Raw genomic sequence first — 21,992 nt, 5'->3', positions numbered from 1 at the left:
TGCGGGTCCCTCGGAGTCACAAAGAGCGGATGCTAAGGGAAGCCCTGCAGAGACCAGGACCATATGCGGCCATGCTTGTGGAGGCGATGATTCCCATCTACATAAGGATGTCCTGGCGCGGAAGAGTGTGCTTCCATGGAGCACCCAACAAGGCACCTCTCCCCAGGAACCTCCTGCGGAGGCTTTTCGAGGACCTAAATGAGACCTTTCTTGAATTGTCCCTGGAGGATTATTGTTCAATCCCTATATGTGTGGACCTACTTTTCATATAGTTTTTCATTGAAAATTTTATATATAGTATTTCTATTTTTTTATACCTGTTTTATAAAAAATAAATGTTTACATGTTTATATCACTTACCGCCTGATCCTTCCCCTGATTCAGAGTCCGGGTTAACGGCCGGGGAGGGTTGGTAGGGGATCTCTGTGAGGGTGATGAAGAGATCCTGGCTGTCAGGGAAAGCGGTATTGTGTTCGCTGTCGCCTGCGCTGTCCTCCACAGACCGTTCCTCATCTTCCACATCGGCGAACATCGAGGAGGAACTGTCCAGGTTCACTATGCCATCCACTGAGTCCACGGTCACTGGTGGGGCAGTGGTGGCAGACCCACCTAGAATGGCATGCAGTGCCTCGTAGAAGTGGCATGTCTGCGGCAGGGCTCCGGAGCGTCCGTTTGCCGCTCTGACTTTTTGGTAGCCTTGTCTCAGGTCCTTGATTTTCACGCGGCACTGCATTGCATCCCGGCTGTATCCTTTCTCTATCATTGCTTTGGAGACCTTCTCGAAGGTCTTGGCATTCCGCTTGCTGGAGCGCAGCTCCGACAGCACAGACTCCTCGCCCCACACACCGATCAGATCCAGGACTTCCCGGTCTGTCCATGCTGGGGACCTCTTTCTATTCTTGGATTGGCCAGACTCCTCTGCTGGAGAGCTCTGCATCGTTGCAGGTGCTGCGGAGCTTGCCCCGATGTCCAGCCAGACGTCAGATTCAAAGTGCCCAGACAGGAAAATGAATTCAAATTTTCCCGGGTCATTTCCTGTGTGGCTGGTCAGAGAATCCAAGCTCCGACTGCTGTCCAGAGCGTCAACAGAGTGGTGCACTGTGGGATAGCTCCCGGAGCTACTAAGTTCGATTTGCATCCACACCTAGCCTAATTCGAGCTAGCCATGTCGAATTTAGCGTTACTCCACCTGTCGGGGTGGAGTACCGAATTCGAACTAAAGAGCCCTCTAGTTCGAATTAAATGGCTTCCTGGTGTGGACGGTTGAGTGGTTAGTTCGAATTAACGCTGCTAAATTCGAATTAAAGTCCTAGTGTAGACCAGGCCTAAGAGAGAGTAAAAAGGGGGTGGGTGGAGATAGGTGTGAAGGCAGGGTTACCATATGTCTGGGTTTTCCCAGACAGAGCCTCTTTTAAATCCTCTGCCCTCCGTCCAGGCGGATTTTTCAAATATCAGGCAATGTCTGGGATTTTTATAGAACAGTCTTTGCAGCTCAGAAAGAGCCCTGATTGGTCTACTTCCTGATTAGTCCCTCCCTACTTCTGCAGCTGATTGGTCCATCCCCCCGCAGCCACAGCTGCTGCATCCTGCCCACCCAGCCCCCAGCCCTGGGGAGGAGGTCCTGCAGGGAGGTGCTAACTTACCGCTGTCACTGCGTCCTGGACTTGTGCCAGCCGCCCTGCCACCGTGACAGGGAGTAACACTGCCCCCCCCTCCAGTGAGCACTGCCGTTGCAGGTATCCCCTCCATCCCCCCCCACCCCTCCCACTACACACACCTCTCCAGCTCTTCCCTGCCGCCCCACCCCCACCCCATCCCTCCGGCAGTGTCCTCTTTTTGGGAACCTGAAATATGGTAACCCTAGAAGGAGATCTGGAGTCATGGAATAATCAGGCCTATTTTTAAGAGATGTTTGCTTCTATTTTTTAAATAAAAAAACCCACTTTGAAAGAGGGGATTAAGTAAATGTACACTTCCTTTGTAAAGAATACAGCAAGCTAGCTAAACCAGGTATGCACATTTCAGCCCAGTCTCCCCATCCCTGGGCGACTGAGTTCCTGCTGCTAGTCAAGTTTCTGTGCATCGCAGTTAATGCTGACACACTCCTTGGTTTTGCTGCTCTCAAAGGACCTATTAATGATAGCAGTAAGTATTCTTGTAAACATCGCTTGGTGGTGGCACTTGTGCGAGGACACTTTTCTTCACCCTTAGGGTAAAAGCATTTTCGCCCAGGCTTTTCAAATTGCAGAACAATTTGCAGACATAGAACGGACTGAAAGCAGCTTGTTTAGGTGATGATTATTTGTGTTACAGTAGTGCCTAGAAGCCCCAATAGAGATTGGAACAGTCTCTGTCCTGAAGAGTTTTCACTCTAAATAGACAAGTCAATGGATGGGAAGAGAAATGGAAAAGGGGCTGGGGAAGAGTAATTTGACCATGCTTACATGGCAGGTAAGTGACAGAGCTGGACTCCCCATCCAATGTTCTGTACAAATAATAATAGACCGTACTGCCTCCTGCTCTTAATAACAAGTCAAATCTATTAATAGCAAAAGCTATTTATTAACATTTTCTAGATAGATGCTGAACTTGTGCGCACACACATTTTCCACTCCATGCATCTGATGAAGTGGGTTCTAGCCCACGAAAACTTATGCCCAAAAAAATTTGTTAGTCTCTAAGGTGCCACAAGTACTCCTCGTTGTTTTTACAATTTTTTTAAAGGCTTATGCTATGACTGAATAAGGAATGTACTCTACAAAGGTGTTTACACATGTTCCTATCCTGATGGCTGTATTGTTGAGCTTTGTATGACTTCTAGAGAAACCTTAGTTTGGACTGAAGCCTAGAAGAGATCTGAATTGGCTGTGGAGTCAGTTTGCTGGGAAAAAGTTAGCTTAAAGGACACATGAACATAGGCTGTGCTTTCTGCTTTGACCATCCGCCTCCATCAGTTGTATTTTGGGAGCCGGAGGGGCTTTCCCTTCACAACATGATTGGAGAGCTTCTCTAAAACAGTAGTGTCCATAGTGATTCCTTGCCCTGGTTAATGTCATCTGAGTTAAACAGCTTTGATATGTGTAAATTCAAGAGATGTGATCCTGCTCCCACCATTTAATTTGAGCCGACAGGATCGGGTAAACCCAGTGTTTCTCAACCTGTGAGAGGAGTCCTAGGTATTACTCAGAGGGGTGGGGAGGACTTGTGCAGAAGGGAGCATTGGGGCTGCTCATGTTTTGGGTAAAGTGGCTCAAGTAAAGCCCCTTGAAAGCCACCCTCTGTCCCTGCCCTTCTGTCTTGGTGGCTCCTGATGGAGCTGCAGGCTCAGCAGAGCCCGTTCTCTTCACCAGTCCCATGGCAGTCAGTTCAGTCTTGTGTAGAACTGATGGATTCCCCTGCCCCCAGCAGCATGTAGCCTTCTAATGAGTAGGAGAATGGGGAAGTGGAAGGGGTGGCATTGTTGGGGAGAACAGTGGAAAAAAGCTAGTGACCAACAATAACACAGAAGAATAAAGAGTGAAGAAAGAACACGCAGAAAAGGAGAGATGGCAGCAATTGTGCCACGGTATGTTGTGGAGGAGACAGGAACCCAGATGCCCATCACCTTCAAAGTGTGGAGGGACACCAAGGACCTAATGTTAGGAAGCACTTTAACTGGATTAATCCTGTGACTTGGCTGTTCTCAAACTGGGATCTTTAATAATGATTAAAAATCCCACCTCATAAAAATCCCCCTCTGTTGAAAATTATGTCCTCTCAACTCTGCCCCGCAACTACTGGCTCTCGCAGGGACATTTTGGGGTTCAAATCTACATCTGATCACTTTCCTCCCCTCTAGTAACAGCTGACCTTTTCTTTTCTGTGCTTTCAGATTCTGACAGCCAGTTGTATGAGATGGGGTATACCCGTGAGGAGGAACCTTCTGTCTGTCCTGATGAGTTCGATGACTTCGTCACGTTTGAGGCAAGTATAAGTAAGCTAAATAAGGGCATGAAAACTGTGTGTGTAGTCTGGGACTTAAAATACATAGGCAGTCTGCCTTGTGGAGGTGCTGAGCCCTCACAGCTGCTGTTAACTTCAGTGGGGGTGTGCTCAGAATCTCTGAAAGCTGGGCTGCGTTGAAAGTGTGACGTGTTGAACACAAGCACTGTTGATAGAAAACAGCACTTGTGTAAAAAGTCTGATAGCATCCCTTTGCCTTACCCTTGTATTAGAATCAGTATTTCTGCCTGCCAGACATTGCTGCATGTTGCTTTGGTGCTTAGAGTTGATGATAGCATTGAACGTTCATACGGTTTTTCCATCTCTGGCCACAAGCTGCCAGTGTGTGTTGCCCCTTGTGGCAAAAGAATGTTAGCATGGCAAAGATACGTTGCTGTGGTTGCCTTAGTTTTGCTACTGGGGGTTGTGGCAACAGAGAGCATGAACCCAGTTCCAGGAAGTACTTATTATAAATACGCCCATCATGAGCCTGTCTCTCTGCTCCAATCTCTTGGAGGCAGTTTCTAAACAGAAGGACGACACAGAATATTTCAGATGTCATTCATTGCTGTGCTGTCAGCCTAAGGTAGATTAAAGGGCAGTGTGATTCTTCCCCCCCCCCCCTTTTATTTTTGTTGTTGACATGGAATGTTCCATTTCAAAAAGCAAACGATGCCCTTCCCCCTTGGCCCTCCATACTGGGAAGGATTAGGCCATTCCATTTGTCTCTTGCTGTTTGCTCTCCTCCTCTGTAAATGAGGCTGCTGTTACCAGGACATGCCTGTCAGCTTTAATTGTGGGCTTTTTGTTCTTCCCTAGTTGGCGGGTGCACTGGGTGCCTTCCAGACAGCAGCAGAAGGAGGGCCACCATAATTACCCTCTGAGCAAACACTCTCCTGCTTCCACGAAGGCCCAGCTCACTGGGATGTTTAATTGTTTTTCCAATTTCTTTTAAATGTTTCCCAATATAATTCAGTATTTCTCTCAAAGCCTTGCCTGATGGCACCCCCTGTGTATGGTGTCTGTGCTTGCTCACTTGCCTACCAGACTGCCCAAGCCTTTAACAGTCCAAAATGGGAGACTCCAGGCTTTCCAATATTGAGACTCCACTGGATAGGCCAGAGTCTCAGGGCTGCTCTGTGTTTACATAGAAATATGCCTGCTATTGCTTGATCACAAATAAATATACAGCCCAGAATACATTTTCTTGGTCTTTTATTTTCTTCGATAGAGGGCTAGGCGCTGCTCTCTTGAGTTCTCTGGTAATACACCTGACACTGATCAGCTTTGTTCCGCCCTTTGTCATTAAAAAGCAACCACTGGCTGCCCTGTGCTTTCAAGATAGTAAATTTTATATGGCTTTCACGTGTCACTTTGAAGACCCTGATTGGTATAAAGTAAAATCAGAATAAACCATTCCTATTTTTAAACTTCTGCTTCTCCCACTTCCGGGGCATTTACTGAAATAGCTTGTTGGCTGGTTCCCACTTTTTACCAAAACCACAGATACTTGCTCTCCGACCTTGGAGGAATCACTTCTGTTTCCCCATCTGTAGAAAGGGAACAATAACAGGGGCTTGATTAATGTGTGAGCCTTAAGTTCTTCCATTGGGAGACTTTCTTTAAGTGTAAAGTTATTTATTTGGAGTCTGTCTCTTTATGTGCAAAATGCCCTCCTTGTCTTGCCTTATACTCTGTGCAGGAGAAGATACAAGTACACGCTTCTCCATTTTGCTTGCTCTCTTGGGTATTTGAATAAACCTCACAAATACCATTGCTGTTTTTAGCAAGGTGGCTGCAGCCTTTTGACTTGGAAACCCCAATTTATACTTGGAGGGACAGGGTAGGAAATGCATTTTCTCAAATTCCTCTTCTGGTTTGTTCAGCATCACAAATGCTTCTTACCTCCGCTGACCGGGCTAAGCTAAATGGGAGTTGCGGCTGCTGCTAACCTTTTCTGTGCTAATAGCCAGCTAGATGCTTTAAATGTTTATTCCCTGGATTTGACTGATGGCTCCATTGCACTCATACAGTTAATGATCTTAGCTTTCTCACTCTAAGGAGCTACTGCAAGCCATTGTGGGAGTGAGTCTGTCTTTAAAGGGAAGGGAAATTAGAGCAAGAGCACTTCCTAGTGGCTCTGTGGGAGTGTTGCAATTAACCTGTTATTCTGGGAACAAGTCCATACTGAGAAGTTTAGAGTCACTTACTTGTCAGAATAAAAACATAAATAGAAGGAGAATGAATGGCAAACCTGCAGCTTGCTTTTTAAAACTGAGAATCCATTTTGGGGGAATTGTATTTGGGGTAGTTTTCAGCTGATATCCAGCCCAATGTGTTTTTAAATGTGTTTGGTAAAAATCACCATAGTTGTCTGATGCATGACCTGAAATAATTTCCAGTCTATAAGGATTTCACAGAGTCTCTGCAAATGAGAGCATGATAGAAAGATATTGCTCAGTCTTGCAAGTGTAAAAATACATGAGTGTCTTGTGGGTTTTTCCCCCCCCCCCATTTCCCTTTTAATATAGCTGATCAACAGGCCCCTGGTGTGTGGCATCTTATTCTGCGCATCCTGCAGTGCTGTACCAGGGAAAGCTTGGACTGTTTAGAGGCAAAGCTAGGCAAAAAGTAAACGAGGAGTGCTGGCACAAACGAGTGTGCTGTGAGCTTTCTTTGATGTTACCTGTAAGCACTTTGCTGTTCTGCTACTCTGAGCTAGGAACTGTGGATTTACATCCTGTGGTTGTATGGAGGACCTGCCCTAGAGAATTTCTAAGGCAGTATAAAACAGATGGGCATAATCAAAAGCCTCTTTCAGGATGATCCAGATAAGAGGGAAGAAAAGGAAAAAGGACACACATGTTCAGAAGTCCAGACATTTCCCTTAGGTATACCAACACTGGTGTTCTAGTGAGAAGTACCTTGTTTCATGCTCCTGGTGGAATTTCCCTGTGTATGTGTGTGCAGCAATCAAACAACTTCGCAGCTTTTTTTTTTTTTTTTTTACTGGGCAAGACAATGCAGCTGGAATGGTCATTTAAGATGATGGCTCTCTTTAGGTTCCCAAACATGTAAATGAGTACACGAGGTTCTAGGCTGTGGATTAGGTGAAGGTGAGCACGTTTCAAAAGCAGTGATGTCCTTAGGCAAGGCAAAGGGAGATGGGTAACATTTAGCTTTCTCACTCTAAGGAGCTACTGCAAGCCATTGTGGAAGCATTTCTCAGTTGTCAGAGGTCTGGTCTCAGATGAAATTTCTTACAGGTGACCTGCAAAGGAATAAAATTTCCCTCTTTTGGTACTCTGATGCACAAAGGAGTCAGGAAAACTCTTTAAAATATATCTTAATCTTTTGCTTATTTTGTACTTCCCTAATTTTACTGGAGGATTTAATGAGCATAACAAAAATGTGGATTGGGCACTCTCCCTGCCCTTACACGAAGGGGAAGAAGTACTGAGTCCTTAAAAAATATCTTTATTCCCAAATGTTTGTGTTAAATAGGTGTAAATAAAAGTTTTAAATAGTCTGAATAAAAACTCCTTCCCTTTTTGTTAATAAGGTTGTTCTTCTATACACTTCTTACTTGTGATATCATAATTCTCCTCGTTCTTCCTCTATGTGTAAGCGGGGGAATGATTCCACTATTGTGGGGAGCTTTCCTGGCTTATACACTACCCCGGTGAAGTGGGCTAGCGAAAGAATCTGAGTCCTCGCTCCCACTTCCTTTACCCAGAGGCCTGCCTAACCTCGAGGGCTCTCCTGTGTGGCAGAGTCCTTGTAATCCCAACAAGGCTGGGCCCAGGATTCCTGGGCGGCTCAACTCCCAACCTTGTCATGGTCACTTAGGGCAGGGGTGGGCAAACTACGGCCTGGGGGCTGCATCCAGCCCTTCAGCTGCTTTAATCTGGCCCTCGAGCTCCCGACGGGGAGCAGGGTCTGGGGCTTGCTCTGCTCCACTCAGCTCCCAGAAGCAGCGGCATGTCCCCCCTCTGGCTCCTACTCGTAGGAGCGGCCGGGGGCTTCGCAGGCTGCCCCTGCCCCAAGCACTGCCCTGCAGCTTTCATTGGCCGGGAAGCATGAGCATTCATGGCCCACTATACAATTTCCATACCCAGATGTGGCCATCAGGCCAAAAAGTTTGCCCACCCCTGGGCTAGGGTATCCCCACTCCGAGGTGCTCTCTCTGCACTGGATGCTTCCCTGACCCACTGATCGTTACATACAGTTCAAAGCAAATACAATTTATTGAACAGCAATCAATTAAAAAAAATAAGGAAAAATGGGAAAGGTTAAAGGAAAACATATAACCCCAATCTGAGGCATGGGGGCATCACAACCAGCGTCTCTGGAATGTAAGAGCAGTTCAGTCTGTTCTTCACAAGTCCCAGGCCTCCTTCTCAGGCGCTCGCTGTGCTGCAGGGATGCTGAGGGTCAGACATTTGCTCTGGCGGTGGCCACACGCTCTCAGGGTCTAGGTGGCAGGACCCTTCTTCCCAGCATTGCCCCTGCCCCGTCGGGGTTACGATCCCCCTCCAAGTCTGCCCTGCAAGGCCTCTTGGCTGGGGGCATCTCCCTGCACTGGGCCCACTGCCCAGGGTCACCGTTGCTCTCCCCAGCTGCTCACCACACTCGGCTCCAGACTGCTCCCACCCCAGCTCCAGCTCCATTCTGCCTTAGCACGGCTGCTGCTGCTCTGCCTCCAGCTCCCTGGACTGCTTCTCTGGCCCCCTGGCTCTGGTTGCTGCAGCTCTCTTCCCAGGACAGGTCTGCTCTGTGGGCTTCTTCTGTGACTCTGCTCCCAGCTCTGGTCTGCTCCCTGGTCTGCTTCTCTGGCCCCTCGGGCTGGCACAGCTCTGCTCCCAGCTCAGCTCGGGCCCATGCTTTCTCCTTCGCTCAGCCCTACTCTGTCTGACCCTGGCAATTCCAGCTCACACGGAGGATGGGACTAGCTTGCCCGCCCTGTCAATCAGGCTGACCTGGAGCATTGGCCTCTCCGCATTGTTCCTGGGGACTGTCCATGTCAGGGTCCTGATTTCCCATTGGGCCTTCCCCTTTCTTTTAGTACTGGGAGGTAGCCAACCAAAACACCCCCACTGAATGTTTACATATGGTAGGCAAGACTTGAATCTGTAACACAGGTGGGCAAACTTTTTGGCTCGAGGGTCACATCTGGGTATGGAAATTGTATGGCGGGCCATGAATGCTCATGAAATTGGGGGTTGGGGTATGTGGAGGGGGTGAGTGCTCCAGCAGGGGGTGCGGGCTCTGGGGTGGGGCCAGAAATGAGTTCAGGGTGCAGGAGGGGGCTCCGGGCTGGGACTGAGGGGTTTGGAGGGTGGGAGAGGGATCAGGGCTGGGGCAGGGGGTTGGGGCCTGGGAGAGGGACTGGGGTGCAGGCTCCGGGGATCGATTACCTCAAGCAGCTCCCGGAAGCAGTGGAATGTTCCTCCTCTAGCTCCTATGCAGAAGCACGGCCAGGCGGCTCTGCACGTTGCCCGGTCCACAGGCACTGCCCCTTCAGCTCCCATTGGCTGTGGTTCCCGGCCAGTGGGAGCTGCGGGGGCCAAGCTTGGGGCAGGGACAGCGTGTGGAGCCACCTGGCAGCCCCTACGCATAGGAGCCAGAGGGGGTACATGCCCCTGCTTCTGTGAGCCATATAGAGTCGGGCCAACCCCTGACCCCGCTTCCTGGCTGGAGTGAGACAAGCCCCGGACCCTGCTCCCTGGCGGGAGCTTGAGGGCCAGATTAAAACGTCTGAAGAGCTGGATGTGGCCTCCAGGCCATAGTTTGCTCACCCCTGATCTGTAATGTTAAAAAGTTGTGTCTTTTTAAATCTGTTTTTGTTGTGGAGGGGAAAGGACCTGTTGGATCTTTTCAGTGCAACATAAAGCACCCAAAAGGGCCACAGCCCAACCGTTTGCACTTTACAGGTCACCTTTACAAGGCCAAACACCCTGTTACAATTTGACCGATTGTGTTGCAATAGTTACAACAATGTGGAGAGAGACTTGGGTTAGGAAAGTGGATGGATGGAAGGGAGGAGGAGGAAAGAAGGGTAGAAAATATGGGGGAAATGCAAAGTTTTCATTTCTTATCTAGAGAAGGTTTGATATTTCTGTAACTGTAGCAACCCACACAAATCCTGTTAGATTGCTAGCTGGCAAAGATGCAGAGAAGAGCGTAGCAAAACTGCTTCATCTGCTCCTCGTGACTGGAGATTCAAGCATACCTCTGAACTTTCAAACCTGCCAGTGTGTTACAGACAAAACTGAAATGTGGAACTTACGAGTTTTCTTGCACATCATACACCATAATTGACAAATTTTGTTTGAAAAGCCTATTTTAAGAATTTTTTTTCATTGCATGAATTAAATAACCCAACTGAGTAAATAGAAAACTGGAAAAACAAATTCTGTCTTGTGTGGGTGTTCGGTTTTCCCGCACACATCATCATCAGGGTTTGAACTCAGAACCTTCAGTTCTGCAGGACAGAGCTGTACTACTTGAGCTAAAAGAATAGCGGTCTTCATGTGAACTGGCCTCCAAAGTGAGACACAAAACTCTTTGCCAGTTGGTTACTAGACTGGAGTAGAATATTGGGGTTGACAATTTGTGTGTCTTAGTGGGAAGGGTTGTCTAGTGATTAGAGCAGGACATTGGTTGTCAGGATTCTTGGGCCCTATTTCAGGAGCGAAGTGTTGTCTAGGAATTAGAAAGGATAACTAAGTGCATAGTTTCAGTACGTTCATTCTGACATGCATTATGGATGAGGCTTGAGCTTGTCATGTTAGACACTTGGGTTCTGTTTCCAGTTCTTCAAAACGTGACCTTCTACATTCTCTCCATTAACTTCTTAGTAGAATGGTGGGAATGACAGTTGTCTCCTCCCTGCAGTAAGGAAGGTGAAGCAGTCCTCAAAAGTAAGAGCCTTGAAGTCCAAAGAAACATAAACAGGGCTCTGTGGAAGAGGTGAGTTTGTGACTCAGCCTCTTGGCTCCCAGCCTGTTGTGCCCTGCTTTGCACAAAAGGGCATTTGGAGAATCTCTCTTCCCTGCCTCCTGATGGAAGTCTTGCCTGCCTTGGCCGGGTTGTGGAACAGGGAGGCTGAGTCACCTGAAATGACTACAAAATCAGGGACACTGGGGGTCTGACCCAGGGGGTAGAGAGAGGAGAGAGAGTGGGGGAGAGGGTGAGCATGCCCGGCAAGACTTACTGTATCCTTGCAATACTCAGGTGAGATGGGGAGACAGTGAGTATATTAGCATTTGTAATCTCAGGGATATTTTGATTTGGAAGGAATATGGGAAGATCTAGAGCCCTTTTGGTAGCTACCAAGTAGGGCAGCCAGGGGGAGCAACTAAACTTTCTGTCAACCTGAGATAAGACAGAGGTAATTGGTGTTAAATTGCCAAAGGAAAAAATGATAACCAGAAAGTACAAATGTGCATTGTACTAGAAGTGCTGAGAACTGCATTGCCCTATGGCGGCCAATCAGTGCAATGTATTTCAGAGATGATGAAACAAAATAGATGGTTTTAAACACTTCAAAATTAGAACAGCAAAAAGTCTGTGAGCTCTTTAGTGCCTCCCAATTATTGATCAATGAAAGTAAAACACGCTAACCGATGCATGACATGAAATCTTTTTACAAATAGATGTTGACCCTTCCAACTACTGGCCCTGTGGTTATTTGTATTACCCTACTGCCTAGGAGATCTAGTGATGGAGCTGTGTTTACACTGGCATTGGAACAATGCAGACTCAGTTACTATTGAGCCCTGAAAAACCAAGGCCCGTTGGTAATATTTCTTTAGCCCTCGTGCTCTCTATCAAAGCACTTCTGTTTGTGAAACCCAGCTGCATTTCAGTCAGATGAAATGGAATAAATGTTTCTTAGCACTGTAAAATTGTTCAGTGCAGACAAGGCCTCAAAGTTCTGGTTAGCAGAAGAAATTTGCAGTGCAACAACGTGGTTGATAATGATTGCTTTCACCAAGCCCTCTAGGCAGCAGAACCCGGTGTATGTTGTGGTTATGCAGCCATCTGAGTAGGGCCGCCCAGAGGATTCAGGGGACCTGGGGCAAAGCAATTTCAGGGGCCCCTTCCATAAAAAAAATTTGCAATACTATAGAATACTGTATTCTCGTGGGGGCCCCTGCAGGGCCCAGGGCAAATTGCCCCACTTGCCCTGGGAAAAATTAACATTTAAAAACCTTCCACATCTCGGCACAAACCCAGTTTTGAGAACTTCTTTTCAAGTCACCCTTACAAGGTATCACTGGTTCTCAGCATCAGCTAGTGCTAAAAGGCACTAAAGCTCATTAAAAGGGTTGGACAAATATTTTCCATCAAAACTTTTTTGGATCGAAAACTAGGGGTTTTTAAAAAGCAGAAAAAATCATGGACAATGTCTGCTTTCCTTCAAAATTTGTTGTGGTTTTTTAATTGTAAAGCTTAAATTAGTCTGCCAAAACCTGAACATGGTTTGGGGTTTCAGAAGTGTAGCCAAATATTTGCTGCTTGCTGTGTTTGATTGTTTCTTTAAACAATAAAAAAAATTCTGCTTAAAAAAAATCCAAAGCTTTTGAACCACCTCAGCTCGTGACCAAATGCCTGAGCCCATCCAGTCAGAGATTTTTCCAGGTTTCTGATACTCTGCTGGCTTCCTTGACTCATATCTGTCTCCATAACTTTGGGTTCATTTAGCTTAGAACATAAGAATGGCCATACTGGGTCAGACCAAAGGTCCATCCAGCCCAGTATCCTGTCTACCGACAGTGGCCAATGCCAAGTGCCCCAGAGGGAGTGAACCTAACAGGTAATGATCAAGTGATCTCTCTCCTGCCATCCATCTCCACCCTCTGACCAACCGAGGCTAGGAACACCATTCCTTACCCATCCTGGCTACTAGCCATTAATGGACTTAACCTCCATGCATTTATCTGTTTCCTAGAGACTGGCTCCATAGGGTCCCTCACAAACTGGAGACGGTTACTGTGGGTTTGTCTTTAGTATAGACTATGTACATACTCCACAAACTGAGCATTTGAGCTTGTTCCAGAATCTGGGATGAGCCTATGTTGTGAAAACTGAAATGCTCAAAATAGCACATGCATGTGAATGGACACAGGGTGCTCAAATTAAATTAATCTGGGGTTCTCAAACGGGGTTGGGACCCCTCATGGGGTCACGAGGTTATTACTGGGGGTTGCGAGCTGTCAGCCTCCACCTCAAACCCTGCTTTGCCTCCAGCATTTATAATAGTGTTAAATATATTTTTTAAATGGTTTTAATTTATAAGGGGAGGGGTGTCACACTCAGAGGTTTGCTTTGTGAAAGGGGTCACCAGTACAAAAGTTTGAGAACCACTGAATTAACCCCTCTGGAGCCTCGGGCAATGCAGGAGGCGGGAGGGGGGGGCTCCCTTGGTAGGGTTGGGAAGGAGGTAGGTGGTGTAGGATATGTGATCCCTCCCACATGGCTCTCTTGGCTCTATCACTGTTAATCTAAAGTGGCTAATTTTAATGAAGCTACCCTCCCCTGATGTGAATCTCCCTGTGGCACTGAAGTTAAATGTAGACTATATAATTTGGCATTTGAGAAGTGAAAGGGATGGTAGCCCTAAGGGAAAAGATAACAGCTTGGCTCTTTGTGTTAAATAGCTGTCTGCAAGCCTCAAACTGCTCAATGAGCTTTAGGGTAGGGAAGGCTGTGCCTCCCCAAACAGCCTGGCCCTGCCCCCATCTGACCTCCACCCACTTCCTGCCCCCCGACTGCCCCCCTCAGAATCCCTGACCCATCCTGCTCCTTGTCCCCTGACCGCCCCTCTGAGACACCCCCCCAACCACCACCCCAGGACCCCACCCCCCACCAACCTCCCCACTCCCTGTCCCCTGACTGCCCTGACCCCTATCCACCCCCCACCGAGTTCTGACAGACCCCCAGAATGCCCACGATCCAACCCCCCGTTCCCTGTCCCCTGACCACCCCCCCCCCCGAACCTCTGCCCCTTCCCTGTCCCCGGGACTCCCCGCCCCTTATCCAACCCTCCCCCGGCCCCTTTACCATGCCGCTTACCCCTGCCTCCCCACTCTCCCGGAGCCTCAGCGCACCATGTCCAGGAGCGCCCTGGACAGCGCTGCAGCGGCCTGGCTCCACAGGACCTGAGCTTCCGCCGCTTGGCCGCAGCTCCGCCCCTTACCACGTGGCTCCGAGCGGGAGGCGCTCAGGCCCCACTGGAGCCAGGCCGCTTTAGCTCTGTCCAGGGCCGCTCCTGGACGGGGCGTGCTGAGGCGCCAGGGGATGGGAGAAGGCGGGGGCGGGGGGAGCCTCTGACATTCTCGTGGCGGCCCCTGTGGGGCCTGGGGCAAATTGCCCCACTTGCCCCCCCCCCCCCCCCTTTGGGTGGCCCTGCGTCTGAGTGGATGTGTAATTGTATGGTTATGCCAAACTTGTTCTCCAGAATCTAAGCTTTTGTGGGGTGAGGGGGGTGGGGAGAGAAATCTACATCCTTTAAGGTTGCAAAAAAAACCTTCAAAATGTGAACACTGTAATGGTCATGTAGGGCTGCCTGCTTGAGCCTGTATCAAGCCTGTGACAATCACTCAGAGGTGGGAATTCTCCTGTTGATGCTGAGGCCTAAAGCCCACTACTTTAAAATGCGATTTAACTATTTAATTGCTGCACACTTTAGCAGAAACATCAAGCTAGTGTCCTCCTTTCATTGCTGGGAATGTGGGGGGAAGGGTGCAGTAGCACTTAGTGATTCTAGTTGGGATTGAGGAATTCAAGCCCTTAGTCCTTCAAATTTGTCATCTTTGGCCCTTTCCCAAACTGGAGAGACAAACTGAGAAGTGTCCCCTTATCAGAATCCAAAGTTTTTACTGCATCCAGGAAATAAAAAATGCCCCTCCTAGGTACCCAAAGCCTCATCTGCCACTGCCAAGCTGCCTAAAGCTCCTGCTTCTCAGTGACAACCTGTGAGTGTAGATAATGCATTTAAAATGCCTACATCCGTGGCACTCAAACAGTGAAAAGTTGAGAACCTCATTGCTATTCAGCTTAATTTTAATAAATAAAACCAAAGCGGTATTGACCGAACGGAGGGGAATGGAACGGTGCAGGGGAAAGGCTGGGGCAGTGCTGCATAATTCCCGCCTCTCTGCCACTTGTTAAAATAAGATTTGTATTATTTAAATTGCAGTAGCAGCCAAAGGCCCCCATTAGGATCTGATGCCTCGTCGTGCTGGGTGCTGTACAAATGTGTATATAAAGGTAGTCCCAGCCAGGAGAAGCTTACAACTAAAATTCTGTACATTTTCTGTCCTCTCTGGGCTATGCTGCCTAGTGGGAATGGAGAGTCAGGAGGGTGCAAATAATTCCTGGAGTCCATGTCTTAGGGCCCTGGCCTCAGTCTTTAGTGATTTCAAGCTAGTTTTTTAAGTTGTATCGTTTCCTTCCTCCTCCAAATATTGTGCCTTCTGTTTATCCACTGATCCAGCTGCACCCATGCGATTGGTGGTCTCTGCCCTAGGAGAGAGGAGCACAAGTCACTTGGAGATCTACACATCTGTTGGGCTATGTAGATTGTTTTATAAACCAGGTTGGACAATGGTCAGGATATTCCGTGGCGCAATGCCAATGAGTTAGAGGTTTTAGAGACCCCCAGCCAACTCTGCGCAACTGGAGCTGGGGCTAACCTCTCCATATCTGGTGGAAATCATGCCACCCTCACACTATGAATTTAAAGCACCTGTAGCTCTAGTCTGCTTCGTTCAATAAGATAAATGTATTTTAGTGTTTCTCGTAGGAGTATAATTCACAAGATATTACTAGTCATTCTTTTGCATGAAGTATCAGGGAGTGTTGGTATCATGGGAGATGGGAGTCTTATTTGAGAGAGAGAGAATTTGACTGTCTCTCTCTCTCTCTTCCTGATCAGTGCTTAGCTCTGCACTTTTTGAATGATTCCAGTAAGCCATTTCCTGTCAGCGAGGCGAAGATTTGAGTGACCTGTCATAGTTATCACCTGCACTGTGAGAGATGTTCTATACATGAAGGTTGATGTTTCAAGCAGCGTCTACATGTACAGGAATTTGCTTTAAAATAATTAAATCTGATCACAGAGGCAGTTCAGATCTGTATCTAGGAATTCTGCTGGGGCAGAAATTTTCTCCTCTAATTGCAGGCTTACCTGTCATCTAAATACTACTGGTGTTGGCAGCAGGGTGTGTTTGTTTTAACACTTCAGAATCGGAGTATATGGCTACATGAAGGAGTTGGTGTTGTAAGATCCTTTTTCAAAGAGGTGTTATCCTGAATTACCTTTTGGCTTTTAGACTCAACTTTGATCCTTTTTTAATGTATCTATTTTTTTTGGAAATCTTTTCCTTACTTTAAGGCACCGAACTAGAAGTCAGATCTGCGTCTAATCCTGTCTCTACCACAGACTTTAGGAAACCCACTTAGGGTATGTCTAAACTGCAATTAAAAATCCACAGCACCAAGTCTCGGAGCCCAGGCCAGCTGACTCAGGCTAGTGGGGCTCTGGTTGCAGTGCTAAAAATAGCAATGTAGACATTTGGTCTTGGGCTGGAGAACGGCTCTGAGACCCTGCCCCCTTGTGGGGTCTCAGAGCCCAGCTCCAGCCCAGGCCCCAAACGTCTTCAGTGCAACTTTATTATAACCCCACAGCCCAAGCCTGCTGACCTGGGCCAGCCACAGCCATGCCACGGGTCTTTTATTGCAGTGTAGTCATATTCTCTATTGCTGTACTTTGAATTTCCCTAATCTAAGAAGGAGGAACACCACTCCTCTGGCAAGGATAAATTAATGTTTATAAACATGTTGCTTCTCTTGCGTGGAAGAAGCTGTAACAGTGCTAAGTACTGCACTTTAAATACACCCAGACCCGTCCAAACTTCCTCATTTTACAATGGCTTTTTAACACCTTGCAGTGGCCATTTTGTTATCCATCATCTTACATCTCCTTTATCCATGAAGCTAGGCTATCTGCAATCTACTTAATAAACTAAGGTGACAATATTCAAGGTGTCCTTGGGTGAAATGCCAGTACGGGTATGTCTACACTACCAAAAAACACCTTGGGCCACAAGTCCCAGAGCCCAGGTCAACTGACTCAGGCTTATGCTACGGGAGCTAAAAATAATAATAAAAATGCTCCCACTCTGGCTGGAGTGTGGGCTCTGAGACGCATCCCCCTCGCCATGTTTCACGGCCTGGCTCCAGCCTGAATAGCAGCGTTGATCCTTTCTATTTTTAGTCCATAGTGCAAGTCCGAGTCAGTTGACCCGAGATCTGAGACTTGCTGCCAAGGGGTATGTGTGTCTGGTGTAGACATGCACCTAAGGCCTTGTCTATTTTATGTTTATTGACCAATGGTGGAACAAGCGGAAGGTATAGCATAGATAAAACTTAGGAGGGCTCTGGGTGTTTTCACTATCACGTCCTCTAACCTTGCTCTGAACAAATTGTGACGTGTCCGTAAAGTTGTCTGAGCCTTATCTACACCCCAGCTCCTGCTGGAATTACCTGATGGAGCTGCACTTGTTGGGAATTATAGCTGTGAAAATCCTAGTCTAGACATAGCCATTGACAGCTAGCTGTCAACCAGCTGTGACACTCGGATACTTTCTGATTTAAAAAAAAGTTAACGGCCCATGCCCATGGAAACTCCTAGAAGACAATGGCCACTCCAATTGCCTGGACATTTGGCACCTAGCAACAAATGACCATGAATGGCCCACCCTCCTTAGGAAGACAACTGGATATGATCAGCTGTGGAGCAAAGGTCTGGGGAGTGTCCAGGTGGGGTTGTTAAGTGTGGGCTGCTGGAGACAGGAGAGAAGATTCTGGACTGGGCTTAAGGAGGGGTCAGAGGGCTCTGGACTGACCCAAATGGACTATGTTATAACTAGTGATGTAAGAGTTCAATCAGTTAACCGGTTAACTGATAAGCTTGATGCTCATCAGTTTCTGCTAATGGTTAAACTCCACCCGGGGTCCTGACGGGTTGCTGGCCCCGTGCGCCTGGGGTCCTTCCCGGAAGCAGCAGGGATCCCCGGGTGTGTTGGGATGCCAGGTGGCAGCCGAGACCGCAGGCACACCGTGGGGCTGGCAGCAGCAGGGACCCTGGGCACACTGCAGGGCCAGCAGTGCCCTCCCTTCCCCACACCCCTAGTTCCCCAGGTAAACGTTTAAGCATGTAACCGATAGAATTTTAATTGGTTTCACAGTTACTGGTTTTTAAACATTATTTACATCCCTAGTTCTAACTTTCTGTTCTCTGTGGTAAGTAAGGACTTTCTATGCTGTGTTCCGGACATCTAATAAACCTTCCTGCTTTTACAGTGCTGGCTGAGAGTCACTCCAGATCAAGGAAGTTGGTGTGTATTGTTCCCTTGGGTGTGCAAGTCTCCCACAGGTGTCCAGCTCAGGTGGACTCACTGCAGGGAGCTGATGGCATGAAGCAGGGGTACTGAAGGTTCCAAGGTTTGGGCTCAATAGGCGGTGAAGCCAAGTGACTTGCCCCCGTGAAACAGTGTTGTGCAATTTCCACTTTTCAATTTCCTGGCTTTCAGGAAATCTTGTGGATTTTAAAAAAAAAACTACATTGTGCAATTTTCCACCTGAAGAATACTCCATATATTTAGAATCTTAATTCCAGTTTAACAAAGGATTTTTGTTTAGTTTATTGTTTAGTTTACTCCCACCACTCCTGAAATATGTTGTTGTTTTTACACTGTGGATTTAGACTGTAGATTCACGGTTTCCTAGAGTATTTGTATTATTCCTCTGAAGGTGTATAAATGATTCATTTTCTCTGGTAGCAACAGTGATTTTGTATCTCTGCAAAAAGAGTTAAAAACAAAGATCCTCAATGGAAAACAAATATATATAAATAAAAAAGAACCTCTCTTTTCATCCCAGCAGAGTGAACAGAAGCCTGTCTTGTTCTAACTGAAGGAAATGTAAATTCCTATTTAATTTTTTTTGTAGTATAAATAATTGCTGAATTTGGAATCTCCTGGGTGGCTGGAGGCTTCTGAAAGATACTTTTTTGTGTTTGGCCAAGTGACTAGCTCTCTGGGTAATGCCAAAGTCCTGTATCCCATATTCATGTACCTTTGTTCACTCTGCAAAGACAATAATGGTGAAATCTAGTAAATCATACTTACTTAGGTATCTCATGTTCATAAAGGCTTGCGTAGACCTAGAAATTGCACTGATTTAACTAAATCCAGTTTCTAAATTTAATAGTTACATTGATGCAAGCCCTTTGTTTGGATCCTTAAATCAGTTTGAATGGGTAATATAGATTTTTTAGTTTTTTGTTACAAAATTGCCCAACATAGATGATGATATTCCTTAAAGAAAAAGGAAGGAGGGGAAATAAAGGAAAATAATAGATTTTAAAAATATGTGCCTCTTTTTCATAGATGACAGAGCAGCGGGAGTGCTTTGCTGCCTGCCAAAGACCCCTTGATCTGGGAGTTTGTCAGGGTGTTATCTTGCGCAAAACAGGATGCAAAGAATTTAAAAAACTTCAGACCTTAGGAAATGAGATGGAATTATCATCTTCAACTCTGAATACAATGGATGGGAAGCTAGAAAATCTGGGTCCCAGTGCACCACTTGGAACAAACCAAGGATGCTGGGAGTAGTTAGCATCAACAAGGCTGTAACTCTGGGTGGGTCAAGCAGCTTGTTTAAGGGAGTGGCCACCTCCGCAGAGGTTGCACCTTCAAGAGTCGATGACATTTTTGATGAGCAAGGCAATGGTAATGATGCAAAAGTCAGAATCATTTCTGGTGGCAGCTGAGTTAGAGGAAAAACTCAGGATTTCCCTGTCATTTCAGAGAGAGCACTGAGAGTGCCATGAGTAAAAATGTCATAGAAGATTCTCATCATCTGTCCCATTTCCAGCAACGCTCTGGGTAACCCACGACCTGAGATTTTTTCCTGTTCTTGGGTAGAGCCTTGGTGAAGAGGTTCTTGGAAGAAGTTCCAGGAAGTGAATAAACATATGAAGAGAGTCCAGTAGAGAATTTCTCTAAGAAGGTGAATGCCATTGTGACAATTGGAGATGTTCTTTATAAATAATTGTAACCCAAAATGTGTGAAAGAACTGGGTAAGCTTCACTTTGGATGGAAGAAGGAACATTTAGACAAAATAAATGCTGCATCTTGACAGGTGATGACCCTTGTGGTCGCTTCTAAACCTAGGTTCTATGATTTAGTTTAAACACTTCCCTTTTGGTGCTTGCCTAGTAGAGTAGTGTGTGTTTGTTTATTCCTTCCTTCCTTCGTTTGTTCTTGGAGGGCCAAACTCAAATCTGGCCATGAATGTTTTTGAATGTGGCTGCTTTGAAGACCTTGCACATTAGAGAGAGATTTTCAAAGGCACAAAGGGCAGTGAGGCACCAGTCTGCAGATTTTTAAAAAGGTGTCTTTGTAGTTCTCTCCACTGTGTTCCTGTTTGTGTGGGCAAGTTCTTTAGGAAGAATTATGGCTTGCAGGTTGTTCTCATCAAAATCAACCAGGATTTTATTCACCTCACCACTGGCTATACAAACGATCTGTTCCTCAATATTAAAGATACTAAAAATAGATGGATGTGTGCTACCAGAGGCTTGGTAGCTAAATAGGCTAAGAAGGCTAAATATTATTTCTGTCATTATTAGTATTTACCACTGTGGTGTGCCAAGCACTGTACGGAGGGGTGTGTAGTTTTCCCATCTCCCACCCTCAAGTTGCTCACAATTTAATGTAACACTTACACATGTAGCTTTTAAAAATTACAATGTGTTCCTTTGAAATATACCGAACACCTTTCCTCCCGAAGTCCTGATAACAAGTCTATAATATATAACTAAACTATTGTTGTATATAAAGTAAATAAGGTTTTTAAAATGCGTAAGAAGCTTCATTTAAAATTAAATTAAAATGAAGAGCCTCCCAGACTGGTGGCCAGGACCTGGGCAGTGTGAGTGCCACTGAAAATAAGCTCACGTGCCACCTTTGGCATGTGTGCCATAGGTTGCCCAGCACTGGATTAGATGATCACGATGTTCCCTGACCATCTGAGAAGATGATCTAGAGAAATGAGAAATAAATCATGTCATTAGGGCTGCATAAACCCATTTACTTTTGTTTCAGTCATAAAATTTTGGTTCTTTAACAACAGCTTGTGGTAATAATCAACCAAAAAAAAAATTACTTTGCCGAAAGTTACACACTTCAGTAAGGGGAATGAGGCTTATACCCTTATATTTATAGACCTAGGAAAGGTATTTCAGTGTCTGTCTGATTTTTTTTTTCCAGTCCTGTGTCCTTTATAACAAAGTAATATTCCTAAAGTCTTGTGTGAGAGAGAGAAGCCATCTGGGAATGGATCTGCCCCGATCAATTGTAGAGTGCTTTGAAAAAGTGAGTGAGGCAGATGTGCTCTTCCTTTTCATTCAAAACCAAAATCTCAATATGGAATGTCATGTGCTGGGAAGAAAGAGAAATTGCATGCACCTTGAATCAAGTCTTTGTTTAGTGGCTTTTTTAAGGGGGAAGGAGGGGAATAATTTTTGAAAGTCACATGAATCAAACTATCTGTAAAATGGCAGGGAAAAATGCATTAGCTCACACATTTGTTATCAGAGAGGTTGGTAGGTCAAGAACAAAAGGAACTCTGTTTAGAGACCTGAGGTTAGTCTGTTAAAACCAGCACGAATACTTCCTGAACTTTGCTTCCCTCCTCCCTGTCAGAAATAGCTGGGAGTTACCAATGTGTAGCTGGAGGTGAATTTTCCTTTAGAGAGGCAGCGATATGTGCTCACCTGAGGGCCCGGCATTTAACACAAAGGAGAAACTAACTGGACTTCAAAACTGGAAAGAGAGAAATCCATGTTAGTTCACAGAGATCAAAATTTCAATCCAATCTGGAACGTCTCAGTGCTGCAGGTAAGAAGTTTAATGACACTGCAATGGAGAGAAGT

The 21,992-nt window shown here is 46.4% G+C and overlaps 1 protein-coding gene across 3 annotated transcripts in view; it reads left to right on the top strand.

The window, feature by feature from the left end:
• The window catches only part of RAB11FIP3 (RAB11 family interacting protein 3), a 189,090-nt gene that overhangs the window by 111,741 nt on the left and 55,357 nt on the right, over positions 1–21,992 (top strand). For 2 of the 3 annotated variants that reach the window (XM_044979949.1, XM_044979950.1), the window contains exon 3: positions 3,872–3,963. In XM_044979949.1, coding sequence (XP_044835884.1) covers positions 3,872–3,963 — 92 coding nt within the window. Of the gene's footprint in view, positions 1–3,871; positions 3,964–21,826; positions 21,958–21,992 lie in introns of those variants that run through there. The other variant, XM_044979952.1, reaches the window with a different exon arrangement.

The sequence above is a fragment of the Mauremys mutica genome, chromosome 11, assembly GCF_020497125.1.
Source record: "Mauremys mutica isolate MM-2020 ecotype Southern chromosome 11, ASM2049712v1, whole genome shotgun sequence".
In the NCBI taxonomy this organism is placed as follows: Eukaryota; Metazoa; Chordata; order Testudines; family Geoemydidae; genus Mauremys; species Mauremys mutica.
Note: the sequence above shows the minus strand (reverse complement) of the source record. Positions and strands in the feature narration are given on the sequence as shown.